The sequence below is a fragment of the Mastigoproctus giganteus genome, chromosome 14 (genome assembly GCF_048544385.1).
Source record: "Mastigoproctus giganteus isolate SK-2022 chromosome 14, ASM4854438v1, whole genome shotgun sequence".
NCBI lineage: Eukaryota > Metazoa > Arthropoda > Arachnida > Uropygi > Thelyphonidae > Mastigoproctus > Mastigoproctus giganteus.
Window position 1 is genome coordinate 38419337 of NC_143588.1, and position 18480 is coordinate 38437816.

At 37.2% G+C, this 18480-nt stretch overlaps 1 protein-coding gene across 2 annotated transcripts in view; it reads left to right on the plus strand.

Moving 5' to 3' along the window:
- LOC150075071 (V-type proton ATPase 116 kDa subunit a 1-like) overlaps positions 1 to 18480 on the plus strand; it is a 431757-nt gene continuing 413277 nt past the window's right edge. For both annotated transcript variants that reach the window (XM_090389279.1, XM_090389280.1), the window contains exons 1-3: positions 1 to 210; positions 4262 to 4340; positions 16830 to 16927. In XM_090389279.1, the coding sequence (XP_090245405.1) occupies positions 94 to 210; positions 4262 to 4340; positions 16830 to 16927 (294 nt within the window). In that variant the 5' untranslated portion in view covers positions 1 to 93. The remainder of the gene's footprint in view (positions 211 to 4261; positions 4341 to 16829; positions 16928 to 18480) is intronic.

The window sequence follows — 18480 nt, forward strand, 5'->3', positions numbered from 1 at the left end:
TTGATTGTAGTTGGGCGTAAACATCATTCTCTGTGATATTAATTTTTGTAGATGTATTAGTTAAGTGTTGTTTTCTGAGAATTAGTGATTAAAATGGGTTCGTTATTTAGAAGCGAAGAGATGACAATGTGCCAGTTGTTTGTGCAGTATGAAGCTGCGTACACATGTGTTTCGCACTTAGGAGAATTGGGACTAGTACAGTTCAGAGATGTAAGTTTTATTTTTATTTTGCCATTGAAAAAAAAAAAAAAATAAATAAAATAATAATAATTAATAAAGTAAAAATGGTTAGTCTTTACAATCTGGTAATACCACTTCCCATTAATCGTTGTGAGTAGCAGTGATTGACATGCCTAGGGTGATTATACCCCGCAACCATTTAAGACTAAAGACTAATTAGCATGAGCATTAGTAGAAGCATTTGATGCAAGAAAGCAAGCTAATAAAAAAAAAAAAAAATAAATAAATAAAAAATAACCACTTCCACTTCACCCCTCTGTTCGTTCGAAATGTGTCCAGCTGAGCCTTAAACTTATTTAGGCTATCAACTTCCATGACAAGGGATGGAAGTCTGTTCCACCAACCAACCACCTGCTGGCTAAAGGCAAATTTCCTCACGTCTAACGTACATCTGTCTTTATTCAATTTGAATTCATGCCTTCTCAGGTGATTATTCTGAGCAAGAGGAAGAATCCCATCAGCATTGAGCATGCTCAAACCATTCAAAGCTTTATACACCTCTGTCAGATCACCTCGCTGGTGCCTAGTCTCCAGACACTGTAATTTGCAAAACTTAAGCCTTTCTTCGTAAGAGCCCCCTTTGTTCCATTCACTAATCTTGTTGCCCTTCTCTGTACTCGTTCCAGCAGCTCTACATCCTTCTTGAAATGAGGCCTCCAGGCCTGTATATAGTACTCTAGGTGTGGCCTGACCATTGCCTTATACAAGGGAATAATCACCTCCTTATCCCTGCTAGAAAAATTCCTATATATCATTGACAATACACCATGAGCTACTCTTGCAGACCTTCTGCACTGCCCAGAGAACTTCATATCGGCCTGCACAACCACCCCTAGGTCCCTTTCATTCTCTACCACTGTCAGTGTAGTACCACAGAGTTGATACGTTGCTCTGGTGTTGCTGTTTCCCATATGTAGTACTTTACATTTGTCAATGTTAAACTTCATTTGCCACCTCTCAGCCCATCTGCTCAACCTTTCCAGATCCTGTTGCAGCAGCATAGTGTCAGTAGTGCCCTTGACAACCCTGCCAACCTTTGTATCGTCTGCAAACTTGGACATTAATCTTGATCGATCATCATCAATATCATTTATAAATACAGAAAACAATAATGGACCCAATACTGAATCCTGAGGGACTCCACTAATAACATTAGTCCACGATGAGCAGTGTCCATTGATTACCACTCTGTCTTCTCCCCCTCAATCACCCCTTTATCCATAGCAGCAATTTGCCTCCAATGCCACACTGCTCCAATTTGTGCAGCAGTCTTCCATGTGCAACAGTATCAAAAGCCTTTCTAAGATCCAAGTATATAATATCAAAGTTATTCCCTGCATCCAGTTCTTTTGTGACTGCATTTGTGTCCGAGCTATAACTGAAGTCTTGTCTAGATAATCCTGCAGTGCTTCTTTAACCAGTGCCTCCATTAATTTTCCGGGAACAGAAGTTAAACTCACAGGTCTATAATTACTTGTGTCAGCCTTTGATCCTCCTTTGTGAATTGGGGTCATATTTGCACATCTCCAGTCCATGGGTACCTCCCATGAGTCCAAGGAAGCTCTCATAATTATGGCTAAGGGTTTGCTTACTTGCTTTGCTGCCTCCTTTAATATAACTGGATAGATCCCATCCACCCAGGTGCCTTTCTTGTGTTTTTCTTCAACAATTTCTCCTCCACTTTACTCTCAGTTATTACAAGATTCTCTAGCTTACTGCCAGAGGTGAATACATCTCTGGCATTCCCCTCGCTGAATAACTCCTCATGTGTGAATGTCGATGCAAAATATTCATTTACTTTGTTAGTTACCTGAGCAGGATCATCAACAGTTGACCCATCGATATCAAGTGGGCCAATCTGATTCATCCCCTTCCTTGTAGAGTTTACATAAGTAAAGAACTCTTTGCTGTTTTTCTTTGCATCCCTTGCCAAAGATTTCTTGTAATCTGCCTTTGCCTGCCTAACCTCCTTTGTAACTTGGTTACAGATCAACTTGTATCTATCATAGGCTTCTGTGTCACGTGTTAATTTGTATGTATCTCATGCATTTTTCTTCTCTTCCATATGTCTCATTAGTTCATCTGACATCCATTTAGGCCTAAACCTTGAAAAATATTTCTTAGTTGGTATGTAAAGCCTAGTAGCTTGCAAGATAAGTTCTTTGAATGCTTCCCATTTTGAATTTGCTGTTAGTAACATCATTTGGTCCCACTGTATAGAATTTAAATACTGTCTCAGTCCATCATAGTCGCCTTTACAAAAGCAATAACCCTTCCTTCTACCCCTAATGGTAGTTACCTCTTTGAGTAAATCCCACTTCAGCACACTGATCACTGCCACCTAGTGGTTCATTTACCTGCAGATTCTTAATGCATGAAGAATCACTACTGATAATCAAATCAAGAGTATTACTCCCTCTAGTTGCCTCACGAACATGCTGATGTAGAAAACAATCATCCAATAAATCCACAAAAGCCTTGCTAGTGTGTAAGTGACCAGCTCCCAAATTCCAGTCAATATCTGGGAAATTAAAATGACCCATTATAAGACTCTGTGATTTACTGGCCCACTCTATTTCCCTGTACAGTTTCTTATTATACTCATCAGAGTCATTAGGCCTGTAGCACACTCCTACTCTCAATTTTGATCTTCCAATGCTTTTTTTCACACCAAACTGACTCGACACTGCACTGTCCAGCAATGTCGACTGGCTTCACTTCCTTGGATTTTATGTATTTCTTAACTAATAGCATAACCTCTCCTCCCTTCCAGGCGCATTATAGCCTTAGATGCTAATGCGCCAATAAAATCCAAATCAATCAACCAACCAACCTCCTCCCTTCCTATCCTGTCCTGTCTATCCTTTCTGTACACATTGTACTCCCCAAATTCCAGTTCCGCATTCCTTATATCTGTGTGACACCACATCTCTGAAATTCCAACAATATCTGCCTTTGATGTTTTGAGCAATACCTGAAATTCATCAAATTTATTTACTAAACTCCTAGCATTGGTTTACACGCAAGTATACATGCACCTGTTCTTTTTCTTAGCTACCCTAACACAACCCATGTGTTTACTTGTGCCCCAATTCCCAGCAGTCTCTGAAATATCCTGCATCTTATTTTCCAGGCTGCTGCTCATTCCAATAGAAGCAGTGCAAGAATCACTTTCATCTCTGCCAGTGGCTACTCTTAATCTATTAGTCCTTGTATCTCCCCAATCTAGCAGTGTCCGACCCACCTAACACTGCGTTGATAGCATCAGCAAACATTCCTGCACCCTTTCTATTTAAGTGTATCCCATCCCTGTAGAAGCAGTCTCTCCTCTTAACAAGTACAGACCAGGCTGAAAAAAATTCTACCCCTTGAGCCTTGCACAATCTTTCCAGGGCCGAATTGATCGACAGGGCTCTCATCATATACTTCCTCCTACTGTGTCTGGCAGAATTGCAGACACTTTCAAGTTAGTAACCTCATTATTGCTGCAGCTACAGTATCCCTCTGTATATTACTACAATATGTAATATCCATCAGTCAGAAGTCCAGAGGTCTGGCCACGTCTGGTCTTTGAGACACCTGGTTATAAAAAAAAAAAAAGAAAATTGAAAACAAAATATGGCACAAAAAAGATTTTAAAATGTATTTTATTTAAGAAGTGCCTTTCTAGTCGTTTACTATATAAGCAATAATAAATAAGAAAAAATCTACTTTAAAAACAATTTGAGGCCCATACTAATCAGCCTTTGCCATCCCTAAACTACTTTCCAGCTTCTTTCTCATCAGGAAAGTTCAACATTAGTTTATATTGGTGTAGCCAAGTGGTCACCTACAACAGTGCACAGCACACTTGCCTGAGTGGATCAGGTTCGAGTCTGTGACTGCTAAATATGGTTAATGATTTAATGTTGAAATAGTTAATTATTAACTCAGCATCTTAAGTATTTTACTTTAATTTAATTGCATTTTAATTTTATTTTATTTTTTAACTTATAAATATTTTGTATACTTTTTCATATAGGTTAATTTTAACATGAATGCTTTCCAAAGAAAATTTATTGGTGAAATACGCAGGTGTGATGAAATGGAAAGGAAATTACGTATGTATTAAAATCTGTTATTTATTTTTTATAAATATTAGTATTATAAAAAGCAAGTTCATAGTTACCCTATGTGTAAAATTACCCTCTGTGTGAAGTGCAGTTCACTTTGTTTGACCCTTATAAAATTTGGACACTTTGATTACATTATTTAAGTTACAATAATATATAGTACCAGATCCCTTATCCAGAAAGGGGTCTGGTGCTTTATGGATTTATCTGGTACTTGATGCCAGAGGCTTTATGGATTTTGGGATTTTTTTAATTTTGGCAAGAGAAATTAAAAGTTAAATAAATTTAAATTCCACATACAAATTAAATTATTAAATATGTATATTAAGATTGCATATCTTAAAATTGTATATTAAGATTTGCTTTATTTTAAAAGTATTAGTTAATGCAAATTTAATACCACTATAATGAAATGTTCACTCAACTAATCAAATAACAGAATATAAAAATTAAAATATATATTTTTTTTACAAATTTAAAATATATACAGTATATGTAAAATCCAGAAAATTTAGTAATAGATTAGTTCAAAAAAGTATATAATAAAATGTGCTAAAACCAAAATAATGAGTACCTTGGTATGGGGAGCAGGAGGATGGTTGAAATTTTATCAGATATCTCTTTCAAGTCAGATATCAGTACTTTTTACAAATGAACATTTAAATATTTAATAGACCTTTTTACAAATGGACATTTAAGTAGTTAACTGGCAGCTGGAATTTATCTGCATTTTGATTGCTGTTGTAACCATTTTTTTGCGAAAAAAAAAAAAATCTGTCAGAGTGACAGAAATCACAATTTCAGTATTCCTGAATTACTGCATATACTTTTTGATCTCCATCATTCCTTTGTTAATGAAGAATACTCTAAATTTGACCACAATACTTTAAAGTTATGGCCCGGTGATCAGATGTGGTCCAAGACGTGGTTCTGGACAGAGCTAGATGGTGCCTTCTGAAATCCCAATACAACAGTGTATAAAATTTTACCAATAATTTCAGTGCAAAGTTTCAGCTTAAAAAAAAAAAAAAAAAAAAAAAAAAGGTAAAATCCAGAACACGGTGCCCCTTTGAATATCTCTTCGAGAAAAGGGGAAAAGCAATGACGTACACTTCGTAACTCCACCCACTCACTGCATTCCCCTCTTCTCGACAACTGCACGTGGCGAATGTCACGCGACATAACAGTATGGCACAGCTGAAAAACAATGAAAATAACGGCAATACAGCAATTTTTTCGGAGCAGCAACCAAAATAATTATACGTAAAAATAACACAAATTTCTTTTTCAAAATGAAAAAAAAAATAATGAGACGCAGTAAACGACCAATTTTCGGCAAATAACTCCTGAAGTCCCGTAAAAAGGTAACCTAAAAACCTAACCATTTTTCATTAAACACAAATGAAAGACAATTAAAAATGTAACTCCCATTGTATTTTTTTTTTGTCCAACGACTGGTTTTTGCTTGAATCCTTCCCGAAGTCGCATAAAAACAACCTTTTTTGCTGAACAGAAACGAAAGTCAATTAACACGTGCAACGAACAATAAAATTGCTCTTTGCATAAGTACAAAACGGCAACATAGAATTTTTTTTTTTTAAAAGAACGCAACGGACACAATACTAGGTTAATGATACGTGAAAATAACACAGAAATACAAATCAAACTAAACTCACCTCATCAGTGGAACAGGATAACGACACAAACTCAGGACCACAAGGCAATTAGCAGCAAAGCAACAAGTAGCAGCTGAGCACCGTACACAGTACAAGCCAGCATTCAAAAGAATGAATACACAATGAATTTCGTAATTACCGCTCCAGTGACTTCGTGTCACATGACGTCTGCATGAAATGAAGAGGGGATGCAGTCAGTAGGCGGGTTCACAACCTGTCAATCACTGCTTTCCCCCGTTCTGACAGCCAATTACAAGGGGGCACCGTATATTGGAGTAAGGCCAAAAAAAAATTGTGACATTATAGAAAAAAAATTTTGTTTAACATGTATTTTAAGATATAAATTCTTGTAGCATAAAGGTCCAGCTATCTGTGTACAATCGTTAAATTTATCTTTTTTTAATTTTTGTTACATGAAGAGTTTATTGATGGCTTATGAAACTGTATATTATCTATGAATGAACTTTTATTTCTCTTTTATACTCTTCCAGAATTGTGTTTTTTAAATTTTCTTAAACTTTGCTTGGAACTTTCCTAGCAGGGACAAAGAGGTGATTATCTCATTGTATAAAACAATTATTAGTCTACATATGGAATACTGCATACAGATTTGGAAACTGCAGTTCAGGAAGTACAAAAACCTGTTGAAAAAGGCATAGATAAGTGGAAAGAGATCATTTGCGGGAAAAACATTATTCTTACCATGGAAGGTGGTATGTGTAAACTGCAGCATCCGGAAATTAGGCAGCTTTGTGATGCCTATTTTTCAGATTATGTGGTGTGCAGAGATTAGCCTTTCTTGGTAAGAAAATATCTCCCCCCCTTCCCAAACTAATCTCTTTGTTCTTCTCTGCACCTTTTGTAAGTTCTTCTAAATTAGTCTTTTTCTCAGATGCCACACAAGTGTACATAAATTTAAATTGAAAAAGGATGGTTGCAGAACAGATGTGTGGAAATTCACATTCAGGCAGATAGCAATTGGTTGTTGGAGTAAACATTCATTATTGTTTTGGAGGTGGGTAGTTTAGAACAAAATTGGACAAATTACACCGACCAACACAATTTTTATCTTCACTAATATATCACCTTTCAATATTTATGCATAGATTTTGAAAATAATTCTTAAAATTTCACATCATGTCACGATTTCTACGTATACAGGTTTTTGTGTTTACCCATAATACGAGTATCTTACTATAATTTAGGGAAGTAGATATGACACTGATCTGTTGTATTACCTGCAAATAATAATGTTTGCATGTGCTTATAGATGGTTGTAATGTTGGGGAGATTTAACGTGTTCAACCTTGTCTGTTTACCTCCTACCTCTGTCTTTCATAGTAACAGAAAGGCAGTTGTAATGCAAGTATATGTACAGTTTATCTTAGTATCTGTTGAATATTCTTTATTTTATTTCCATTTTACTTAGCATTGTAAAATGGAAATATTATGTAGCTGATGCTACATAAGCTCATAATTTTTAATAAAATTTTTAAGCAGCAAATTTTTAATAAAATTTTTGAGCAGGAAAGTGTCTGAATCGCACTGATTGTGTTGGTTTACAGTGAAAACTCCACAGAGGAAGAAAATCTACAGTATTACTAATGTGCATATTTTCTGTGTTTTGGTTGCTAGATTGGGACAAAACATATGTGCTGTACCACAAATCTGAGGATGTGGCTAACTGGGAAAAATAAAGTTTGCCTTTTGCTGTTCTTATGTGGTGAGAATCACGAAACCACACTCATTGCTATTTCTGAATGGCAGAAGTGTCAAGGATGTTCAGAAAAAGCAAGTACAGCATCAAATATTCTAAAATATGATCTTCAGTAAGGCCTGTTCCACATAATGACCAATACCAGCTCTCCTGAAATCATGAGATAAAGGAAGCAGTGATGAATATAGTGATGTAATGAATATAGTGGGGTTTTGTCAATGATATACAGAGACAAGGAGGTGATTATCCTGTTGTATAAGGCAATGTCCAGGCCACATTTTCAGTACTGCCTACAAGTCTGGAGGCCTTATTTTAAGAAGGATGTAGAGCTGCTGGAACAAATACAGAGATGGGCAATGAGATTGGCGAGGTGATCAAAGGGATGCTCTTACCAAGAAAGGCCTCAGTTCTGCAAATTGCAGTGTCCAGTGATTAGGCACTTGTGAAGTGATCTGATTGAGGTGTTTAAGGCTATGAATGCATTGAGCAAGCTCAGTGCTGATGGGATTCTTCCTCTTGCTCAGACTACACACATGCATGCACACAAACACAAATGGGGAAAAATTTCAAATTGAAGAAGGATGGTTGCAGGGTAGATGTGTGGAAGTTTGCTTTTAGCTAGCCAGTGATTGATTGCTGGAACAAACTTCCATCTGTTGTTGTGGAAGTTGATAGCTTAAATAAATTCAAGGAAGAACTAGACAAACTACTGGAGGAAATGAATAGGTGAAATGGGAAGTTTTTTTTTTTATTTTTTTTTGGTTGATGCTGTATAAGCTTGCTTTCTTGCATCATTTACTAATGCTAATTCTTGTGTAGCAGGCTTTGCTGGACCATACACTTCAAGAACTACCAACCAGAAAATCATAACATGCTGCACTTAATTAAGCAAGAACAGTTGAATGAATTAGTTCATGATTTTAACTTATCTAAAGAGAGCATGTAGAACTTCTTGGTTCTAAGTTACTTGAAGAGGGAACTAAAATTGCAGTATATTGAAAATGTCACAAAGTGTTTTCTAAATATTTCATTATGGTAGATGGTATGTGTTAAAATATTAGCATTAGCATTAGAAGAGGCATTTGATGCAAGAAAGCAAGCTTATGCAGCATCAGCCAAAAAAAAAAAAAAAAACCCCACTTCCACTTCACCCCTCTGTTCGTTCAAAATACCTGTCCAGCTGAGCCTTAAACTTATTTAGGCTATCAACCTCCACCACAAGGGATGGCAGTCTGTTCCACCAACCAACCACCCGCTGGCTAAAGGCAAATTTCCGCACGTCTATCCTACATCTGTCTTTCCTCAATTTGAATTTATGCCCTCTCAGGTGATTTTTCTGAGCTAGAGGAAGAATCCCATCAGCATTGAGCATGCTTAAACCATTCAAGGCTTTATACACCTCTATCAGATCACCTCGCTGGTGCCTAGTCTCCAGACACTGTAATTTGCAAAACTTAAGCCTTTCTTCGTAAGAGCACCCCTTTGTTCCATTCACTAATCTTGTTGGCCTTCTCTGTACTCGTTCCAGCAGCTCTACATCCTTCTTGAAATGAGGCCTCCAGACCTGTATACAGTACTCAAGGTGGCCTGACCATTGCCTTATACAATGGAATAATCACCTCCTTATCCCTGCTGGAAAAATTCCTGTATATCATTGACAATACTCCATGAGCTACTCTTGCAGCCCGTCTGCACTGCTCAGAGAACTTCATATCTGCCTGCACAATCACTCCCAAGTCCCTTTCATTCTCTACCACTGTCAGTGTAGTACCACAGAGTTGATACGTTGCTCTGGGGTTGCTTTTTCCCATGTGTAGTACTTTACATTTGTCAATGTTAAACTTCATTTGCCACCTCTCAGCCCATCTGCTCAACCTTTCCAGATCCTGTTGCAGCAGCATAGTGTCAGTAGTGTCCTTGACAACCCTGCCAACCTTTGTATCATCTGCAAACTTGGACATTAAGCTTGATATACCATCATCAATATCATTTATAAATACAGAAAACAATAATGGACCCAACACTGAGCCCTGAGGGACTCCACTAATAACATTAGTCCATGATGAGCAGTGTCCATTGATTACCACTCTCTGTCTTCTCCCCCTCAACCACCCCTTTATCCATAGCAGCAATTTGCCTCCAATGTCACACTGCTCCAATTTGTGTAGCAGTCTTCCATGTGCAACAGTATCAAAAGCCTTTCTAAGATCCAAGTATATAATATCAAAGTTATTCCCTGCATCCAGTTCTTTTGTGACTGCATCATAGTATCCAATCAAGTTGGTCAGGCAAGACTTCCCCTTAACAAAACCATGCTGTGTCTGAGCTATAACTGAAGTCTTGTCTAAATGATCCTGCAGTGCTTCTTTAACCAGTGCCTCCATTAATTTTCCTGGAACAGAAGTTAAGCTCACAGGTCTATAATTACTTGTGTCAGCCTTTGATCCTCCTTTGTGAATTGGGGTCATATTTGCACATCTCCAGTCCATGGGTACCTCCCATGAGTCCAAGGAAGCTCTCATAATTATGGCTAAGGGTTTGCTTACTTCCTTTGCTGCCTCCTTTAATATAACTGGATAGATCCCATCCACCCCGGGTGCCTTTCTTGTGTTTATCTTCAACAGTTTCTCCTCCACTTTACTCCCGTTATTTCAAGATTCTGTAGCTTACTGCTAGAGTTGAATACACCTCTGGCATTCCCCTTGCTGAATAACTCCTCGTGTGAATGTCGATGCAAAATATTCATTTAGTTTGTTAGCTACCTGAGCAGGATCATCAACAGTTGACCCATCAATATCAAGTGGAAAAATCTGATTCATCCCCTTCCTTCTAGAGTTTACATAAGTAAAGAACTCTTTGCTGTTTTTCTTTGCATCCCTTGCCAAGGATTTCTCGTAATCTGCCTTCGCCTGCCTAACCTCCTTTGTAACTTGGTTGCATATCAACTTGTATCTATCATAGGCTTCTGTGTCGTGTTAATTTGTAAGTATCCCATGCATTTTTCTTCTCTGCCATATGCCTCATTAGTTCATCTGACATCCATTTTGGCCTAAACCTTGAACAATATTTCTTAGTTGGTATGTAAAGCCTAGTAGCTTCCAAGATAAGTTCTTTGAATGCTTCCCATTTTGAATTTGCTGTTGGTAACATCATCAATTGGTCCCACTGTATAGAATTTAAATACTGTCTCAGTCCATCGTAGTCGCCTTTACGGAAATAATAACCCTTCCCTTTACCCCTAATGGTAGTTACCTCTTTCAGTAAATCCCACTTCAGCACACTGTGATCACTGCCACCTAGTGGTTCATTTATCTGCAGATTCTGAATGCATGAAGAATCACTGCTGATAATCAAATCAAGGGTATTACTCCCTCTAGTTGCCTCCCGAACATGCTGATGTAGAAAACAATCATCCAATAAATACACAAAAGCCCTGCTAGTGTGTGAGTAACCAGCCCCCAAATTCCAGTCAATATCTGGGAAATTAAAATCTCCCATTATAAGACTCTCTGATTTACTGGCCCACTCTATTTCCCTGTACAGTTCCTTATTATACTCATCAGAGTCATTAGGCCTATAGCACACTCCTACTCTCAATTTTGATCTCCCAATGCTTATGTCACACCAAACTGACTCAACACTGCACTGTCCAGCGATGTCGACTGGCTTCACTTCCTTGGATTTTATGTGTTTCTTAACTAATAGCATAACCCCTCCCCCCTTCCTATCCTGTCTATCCTTTCTGTAGACGTTGTACTCCCCAAATTGCATTTCTGCATCCCTTATATCTGTGTGACACCACGTCTCTGATATCCCAACAATATCTGCCTTTGATGTTTTGAGCAATACCTCAAATTCATCAAATTTATTTACTAAACTCCTAGCATTGGTGTACACGCAAGTATACCTGCGCCTGTTTCTATTCTTAGCTACCCTAACACAACCCATGTGTTTACTTGTACCGCAATGGCTCCCAGCAGTCTCTGAAATACCATGCATCTTGTTTTTCAGGCTTCTGCTCATTCTAATAGAAGCAGTGCAAGAATCTCTTTCACCTCTGCCAGTGGCTACTGTCAATCTATTGGTCTTTGTCTCCCCCCAAGCTAGCAGTTTTCCGACCCACCTAACACTGCCTCGATAGCATCAGCAAATATTCTTGCACCCTTTCTATTTAAGTGTATCCCATCCCTGTAGAAGCAATCTCTCCTGTTAACAAGTACAGTCCAGGCTGAAAAAAATTCTACCCCTTGAGCCTTGCACAATCTTTCCAGGGCCGAATTGATCGACAAGGCTCTCATCATATACTCCCTCCTATCGTGTCTGGGCAGAATTGCAGACACTTTCAAATTCAACCCTAATTCTCGGCTTTTGTTCAACAGTGACCTGTACTTGTTAAGTAATTCTGCCGGTCTCCTACTCTTAATATCGTTTGTGCCAACGTGTACAACTATATCACCTTTTGTGCCCTTAAAAGATGATATTCGCTCTACAACGTCATCAACCTTTGCCCCTGGCAGACATACCCTGGTCCTGTTCCACCTATCTTTTTTACAAAGCATGTTCCCCGTTTCCCTGACAATAGAGTCACCAACAACTACTAGTTCCTTCGGGACCAGCGCATTCTGCCTTGGGGGTTGCCTCTGTGTCACGCGATGCCCAAGTGCAACCTCTGGTGTTGATGTGGGCAGCTGAGAGCTTGATGGGCCCCTCAATTTAGTTTCTTCGAGGGCATCCACCCTGTCCTTCAAGCTCTCATATAGGCCCACAAGAACGCCTATTAGTGGTCTTCTAAGTGAAATGGGGATTGAACAGCATTTGACATTGAACTGCACCATGGAAATGCATTGCCATCAGTTCCTCTACTTCATGATTTTGGCTTGAAAGAAATGCATCACAGTATGTCCAAGATCCCGAGTGCAGTGAAGTGCCATGACTTTGCTTAGAATGTCTGTGTTATTCTTAAGGTAGTTGGATTACTTTGCTGGTTTACAGGGAAGCTTCACAAAATAGTATTGTTTTCTGTTTTTGTGTGACAAGTTATGCAACAGAAAAACATATTTTACAGCAGTGGAAAAAGAGGGAGGAATTTTTAAATGAAAGAAGTGGATTCTGCTACCTAATGGAAATGTTTCCCAATTTAACATATGCTGAACTGATGGGAGATTTTTGCAGGTTTCTTAAGAGGGAATGCCAAATGGACTATAAGAAAAACTCCCTAGTTGGCAAACATTTCTAAGGAAATAGAATGTATATAGTAAATTGTATGCTTGATTGAAGTACTTTAAAACTCATTTTTAAGGTAGCATATTATTTTATTATATTTGAAATTGATCATTCATTAAGTTAGTAAAATTTCACCGTAATTATCAATGGAGATTTGATAGAGAAGACAGTTTAATTTTGAATTATGAAATTTTTGAAATCAGCAGATCAATTTCCTTTAGAATCTGCAACTTTTGCTAAGGTGGTTAATTTTTTTTTTTTTTTTTTTTTTGCCATGTTATTAGAAGGAATAGAGAAATCAAGTGGAGAAAAAGGTTTTTTAGTATATATATTTTTTGACGGATGTTGTATAAGCTTCACTTCCATGCGTCATTTCTCAGTACTAAAAGTGATCACAATAACAGTTGCTAACTGATCTTAAGGAGTCGGTTTATAATTTATGAGAAAATATATGACAAAAGTCAAACTATGTAATTCCACAATTATGTAATGTCATTATAATTACAATCTAATTTGCCTTAATTTTATTTATAATTTTATTGGTGGAAATTTATACTTTATTTATGCATATTTTACTGATGTGATAGATGGGCATAGGCTATAATTGAAGGATTGCTTTTATGTTGGAGGTTGCTCTTAATATATGTTTTATCAAAACAACAATATCCGTCAAAACATCAAAGGCGGATATTGTTGGCATAGCAGAGACGTGGTGTCACACAGATATAAGGAATTTGGGGAGTACAATGTAGTAGTAGTAGTGGCATGTAATGCAAGAAAGCAAGTGTATGAGCTTATGCAGCATCAGCCAAAAAAAAAAAAAAAAAATCACACCATTGCCTCCAAAATGTGTATAGAAAGGGGGGAGGTGTTATTCTGTTAATTAAGAAAAACATAAAATCAAAAGAAGTGCATCCAGTTGATATAGATGAACAGTGCACTGTTGAGTCAGTTTGGTGTGACATAAGCACTGCGAAAGCAAAAATAAGAGTAGAAGTGTGTTATAGGCCTAATGACTCGAATGAGTACAATGAGCAATTGTTCAGAGAAATAGTGGGCTAGTAAATCGGAATGTCTTATAATGGGGGATTTTAACTTCCCAGATATTGACTGGAACTTGTGGGTTGGTCACTCACACACTAGTCAGACTTTTGTGGATTTATTGGATGATTGTTTTCTGCAGCAGCATGTTCAAGAGGCAACCAGGGAAAGTAATACTCTTGATCTGGTTATCAGCAGTGATCATTCGTGTATTAAGAATTTGCAGATAAAGGAACCACTAGGTGGCAGCGATCACAGTGTACTGATGTGGGATTTACTTAAAGATTTAATTACCATCAGGGGTAAAGGAAAGGGTTTTTGCTTCCATAGAGGGGAGTACAGTGGTCTCCGACAGTTTTTAAATTCTGTACAGTGGGATCAACTGACGATGTTACCAACAGTAAATTCTAAGTGGGAAGCATTCAAGGAATTAATCGTGGATGCTACTAAAAGTTTCATACCTATTAGGAAATATTGTTCAAGGTTTAGGCCTAAATGGTTATCTAATGAACTAATGAGACTCGTAACAGAGAAGAAAAATGCATGGGATGCATATAAATTTTCAAGCGACTCAGAAGCGTATGGCAGATATAAACTAGTCTGTAATCAGGTCACAAAGGAGGTTAGGCAGGCGAAGGCAGATTACGAGAAATCCTTGGCAAAAGATGCTAAGAAAAACAGCAAGGATTTCTTTACTTATATAAACTCTAAAAGGAAGGGGATGAATCTGATTGGTCCACTTGACATCGATGGTTCGAGTGTTGATGATCCTGCTCAGATAGCAAACAAACTGATTGAGTATTTTGCCTCTACATTCACACATGAGGAATTATTAAGGTTTGAAAATGGCAAAAGGTTATCAAATTGTAGCAGGATACGTAATGATTTTGTAATAATTGAAAGCAAAGTGGAGGAGAAATTGTTGAAGTTAAACATAAGAAAAGCACCTGGGCTGGATGGGATCTATCCAGTTATATTAAAGGAGGCGGCAAAGCAACTAAGCAAACCCTTAGCCATAATTATGAGAGCATTCGTGGACTCAGGGGAGGTTCCCACGGACTGGAGATGTGCAAATATATCCCCAATTCACAAAGGGGGATCGAAGGGTGACACGATTAATTACAGACCAGTTAGTTTAATTTCTGTTCCGGGTAAAATAATGGAGTCACTGGTTAAAGATACATTGCAGGATCATCTAGACAAGACTGCAGCAATAATCCAGACACAGCATGGGTTTGTTAAGGGAAAGTCTTGTCTGACAAATTTGATAGGATATTATGATGTGGTTACGAAGGAACTGGATGCAAAAAATAATTTTGATATCATATATTTGGATTTCAGGAAAGCTTTTGAGACTGTTGCACATGGAAGACTATTGTACAAATTGGAGCAGAATGGTATTAAGGGTAAGTTGCTACAATGGATAAAAGGATGGTTAAATGGGATAAGACAGAGGGTGGTAATCAATGGGTGCTGCTCTTCGTGGACTAATGTTATTAGTGGAGTCCCACAGGGTTCGGTGTTAGGTCCACTGTTGTTTTGTATATTTATCAATGATATTGATGAAGGTATATCAGGCTTAATGTCGAAGTTTGCAGATGATACAAAGGTTGGCAGAGTTGTTAATGACAGTAATGGCAGTGTGCTACTGCAGCAGGGCCTGACGCAGCCCGCTGGTCAGGAGCGAGAGTGCATAGCACGTGTTCCTTGAGTGGACCAGGGTTCAAGCTCGTGACTACTAAATACGATAAATATTTGTATTGATGAATTTATTGTAAACTCTACTGACTTGGTTGTCGTGCCGGAGTATAAAAAGAAAATTTATAATTTGGCCAGATGGGCTAAGAAGTGGCAACTGAAGTTTAGCCTTGACAAATGCAAAGTACTGCATATGGGTAGAAGTAACCCCAGAGAAACGTACCAACTGTGTGGTACTACGCTTAAGGTGGTAGAAAATAAAAAAGACCTGGGAGTAATTGTGCAATCAGATATGAAGTTTTCTGAGCAATGCAGACAGGCTGCCAGGGTAGGTCATGGGGTTTTGTCAATGACATAGGAATTTTGCTAGCAGGGAGAAGGAGGTGATTGTCCCTCTGTATAAGGCAATGGTCAGGCCACGCCTTGAGTACTGCGTACAGGTCTGGAAGCCTCATTTTAGGAAGGATGTAGATTTACTTGAGCGTGTACAGAGAAGGGCAACAAGATTGGTGAGGGGAATGAAGGAATCCTCTTACCAAGAGAGGCTTAAGTTCTGCAAATTGCAGTGGCTGGAGACTAGGCACCTGCACGGTGATCTGATTAAGGTGTATAAGGTCTTGAATGGGTTGAGCATGCTGAATTCTGATGGGATCCTTCCACTTGTTCAGATTACGAACCTAAGGGGGCATAAATTCAAATTAAGAAAAGACAGATGTAGAATAGATGTGCGGAAATTTGCCTTTAGTCAGCGGGTGGTTAATTGCTGGAACAAACTTCCATCTGTCGTTGTGGAAGTTGATAGGTTGAATAAATTTAAGGAGGAGCTGGACAGGCATTTGGAGGGAATGGTGTGATTTTTTTTTTTTTTTTTTTTGGCTGATGCTGCATAAGCTCATACACTTGCTTTCTTGCATCACATGCTAATACTACTACTACTACTACTAACACAAAAAAAACCTGACATGTGAAAGTTAAAAAATGAAATAAATTTTGATTACCTATGTTTTGCTCCCCAAGAGATTTACCATATTAAATCTTTATATATATATATATATATATATATATAAAGGAATTTTTGTTCTGCATGATTATTTATAAGTTTTTTTCTCCCTTTTTTTCTAGGAATTTTGGATAAAGAAATTAAGAAAGATGGCATTCCAATATTTGATGTTGGTGATAACCCACCTGCTCCACAACCTAAGGAAGTGATTGACATGGAAGTAAGTATATAGAATTGTCATATGTTTGTTTCCTTGAATGAATGACTAATAGATGGAAGCTTTAAATTAGATGATGATGATTAAGCAAATGAGAATTAGAAAATTATCAAACAAGAGCTGCTCTGACTCAACAGAAAACAGTTTATGGTTTCTGTATAATATTACTGAATGCATATATAAACAGGTTTGATTGACATTGTTTATTTGAGATATAAATGTTTGGCTGTAAACTGGAATGGGTTTCTGTCATATTACTAGATTGCCTTCAGGTAAGTTAGTAGTACAGTTTTTTTAAATTTAACTGCAGGTGATTGAATTAGCATTGCAGACAATTTTTATTTTAATCTTGTTAGCAATATTACTAGATTATCTGATGGTAATCTAGTAGCATTGCTACAGATAAAAGTAAAAATTACTGCAGTTGTTCCTAAATAGTATATTAAGATTAAGTAATTCGTAGTGATTTTTAGCACTATTATGCACAAATGTATAAAATTTTCAGTGAAGTTTGTAGTAGTCCCTGTTTTCATAGTACACCCTCTTGCCTTATATGGCCTTTATTGGTTCTGCAAAGGCTGGCTTAGAGTATTTATGCCTAGTTAACATCAGAAAGCACTTACATGTGTAAAATATAGTCCATTATGAATTATTGGCCATTAGCTTTAAAAAATTGGCTGTATATAGTTCCTTTTCCTAGTTACGCAGAATGATGTTGGTGTGAAGCAGTAACTATTAGCATATAATTTTGATGGGGAGAGAGAGAGAAAATACACAAACTTTGTGGTGATCAAATCTTTGAACCTTTTCATGTATACATTAAAAGCTGTTCATTTATTACAATAAAGGAATATTAAGACATCATATTATGATATAATATTTATTACAGGAAATCTTTATCCTTTCAGGAGTGAGTTATAAGCACTGCAGACTCTGAGGAATTAGTTTTTTCATGAAATTTTGAAGAATTCATAAAATTTTAAACTTTATACATAGATGCATTTTAATATTAATTTGCCAATATTTTGACTTAGTTACCCAATGTTAGAGGGAAATTATTTTAAAATCAACTTGGAATTAAAAAAAATTGCAAAAAAATGAAACAATCACAAAAGAATTAAAAAAAATGTGAACTTGTTACTTCTTTTTTAATGCAGTATATCTTCTACATTAAAAACTTCTGGATTTCAATACCAAGAATGTTGGCTTTTCTAAGCCAAAACCAGATGAGTGGTGGATATGCATGACTTCCTCTTCTCATTTTAAAATTTATTTTATGCTGCAAAAGGTTTTTTTGTTGCAGTAGTGTACTGTGACTCCTGTTGTTAATGACCCTGCCAACTTTCCAAAAAATCATTTGGAAGTTCCAGCTCTAAGTGGCTAGTTTGAATTTATGAACATTGGCTTTCAACTAGAGAGTAAATGAACCAGAGAGTAAATTATATTTACTCTCTGGCTTAAAGAGAATTTTTGCACATCCTGCAAATATCTTTTTTCAGTTTATATTTATATCCCCTTATGTGCATTTATGAGAATAAGTAAATATGCGATCAGCA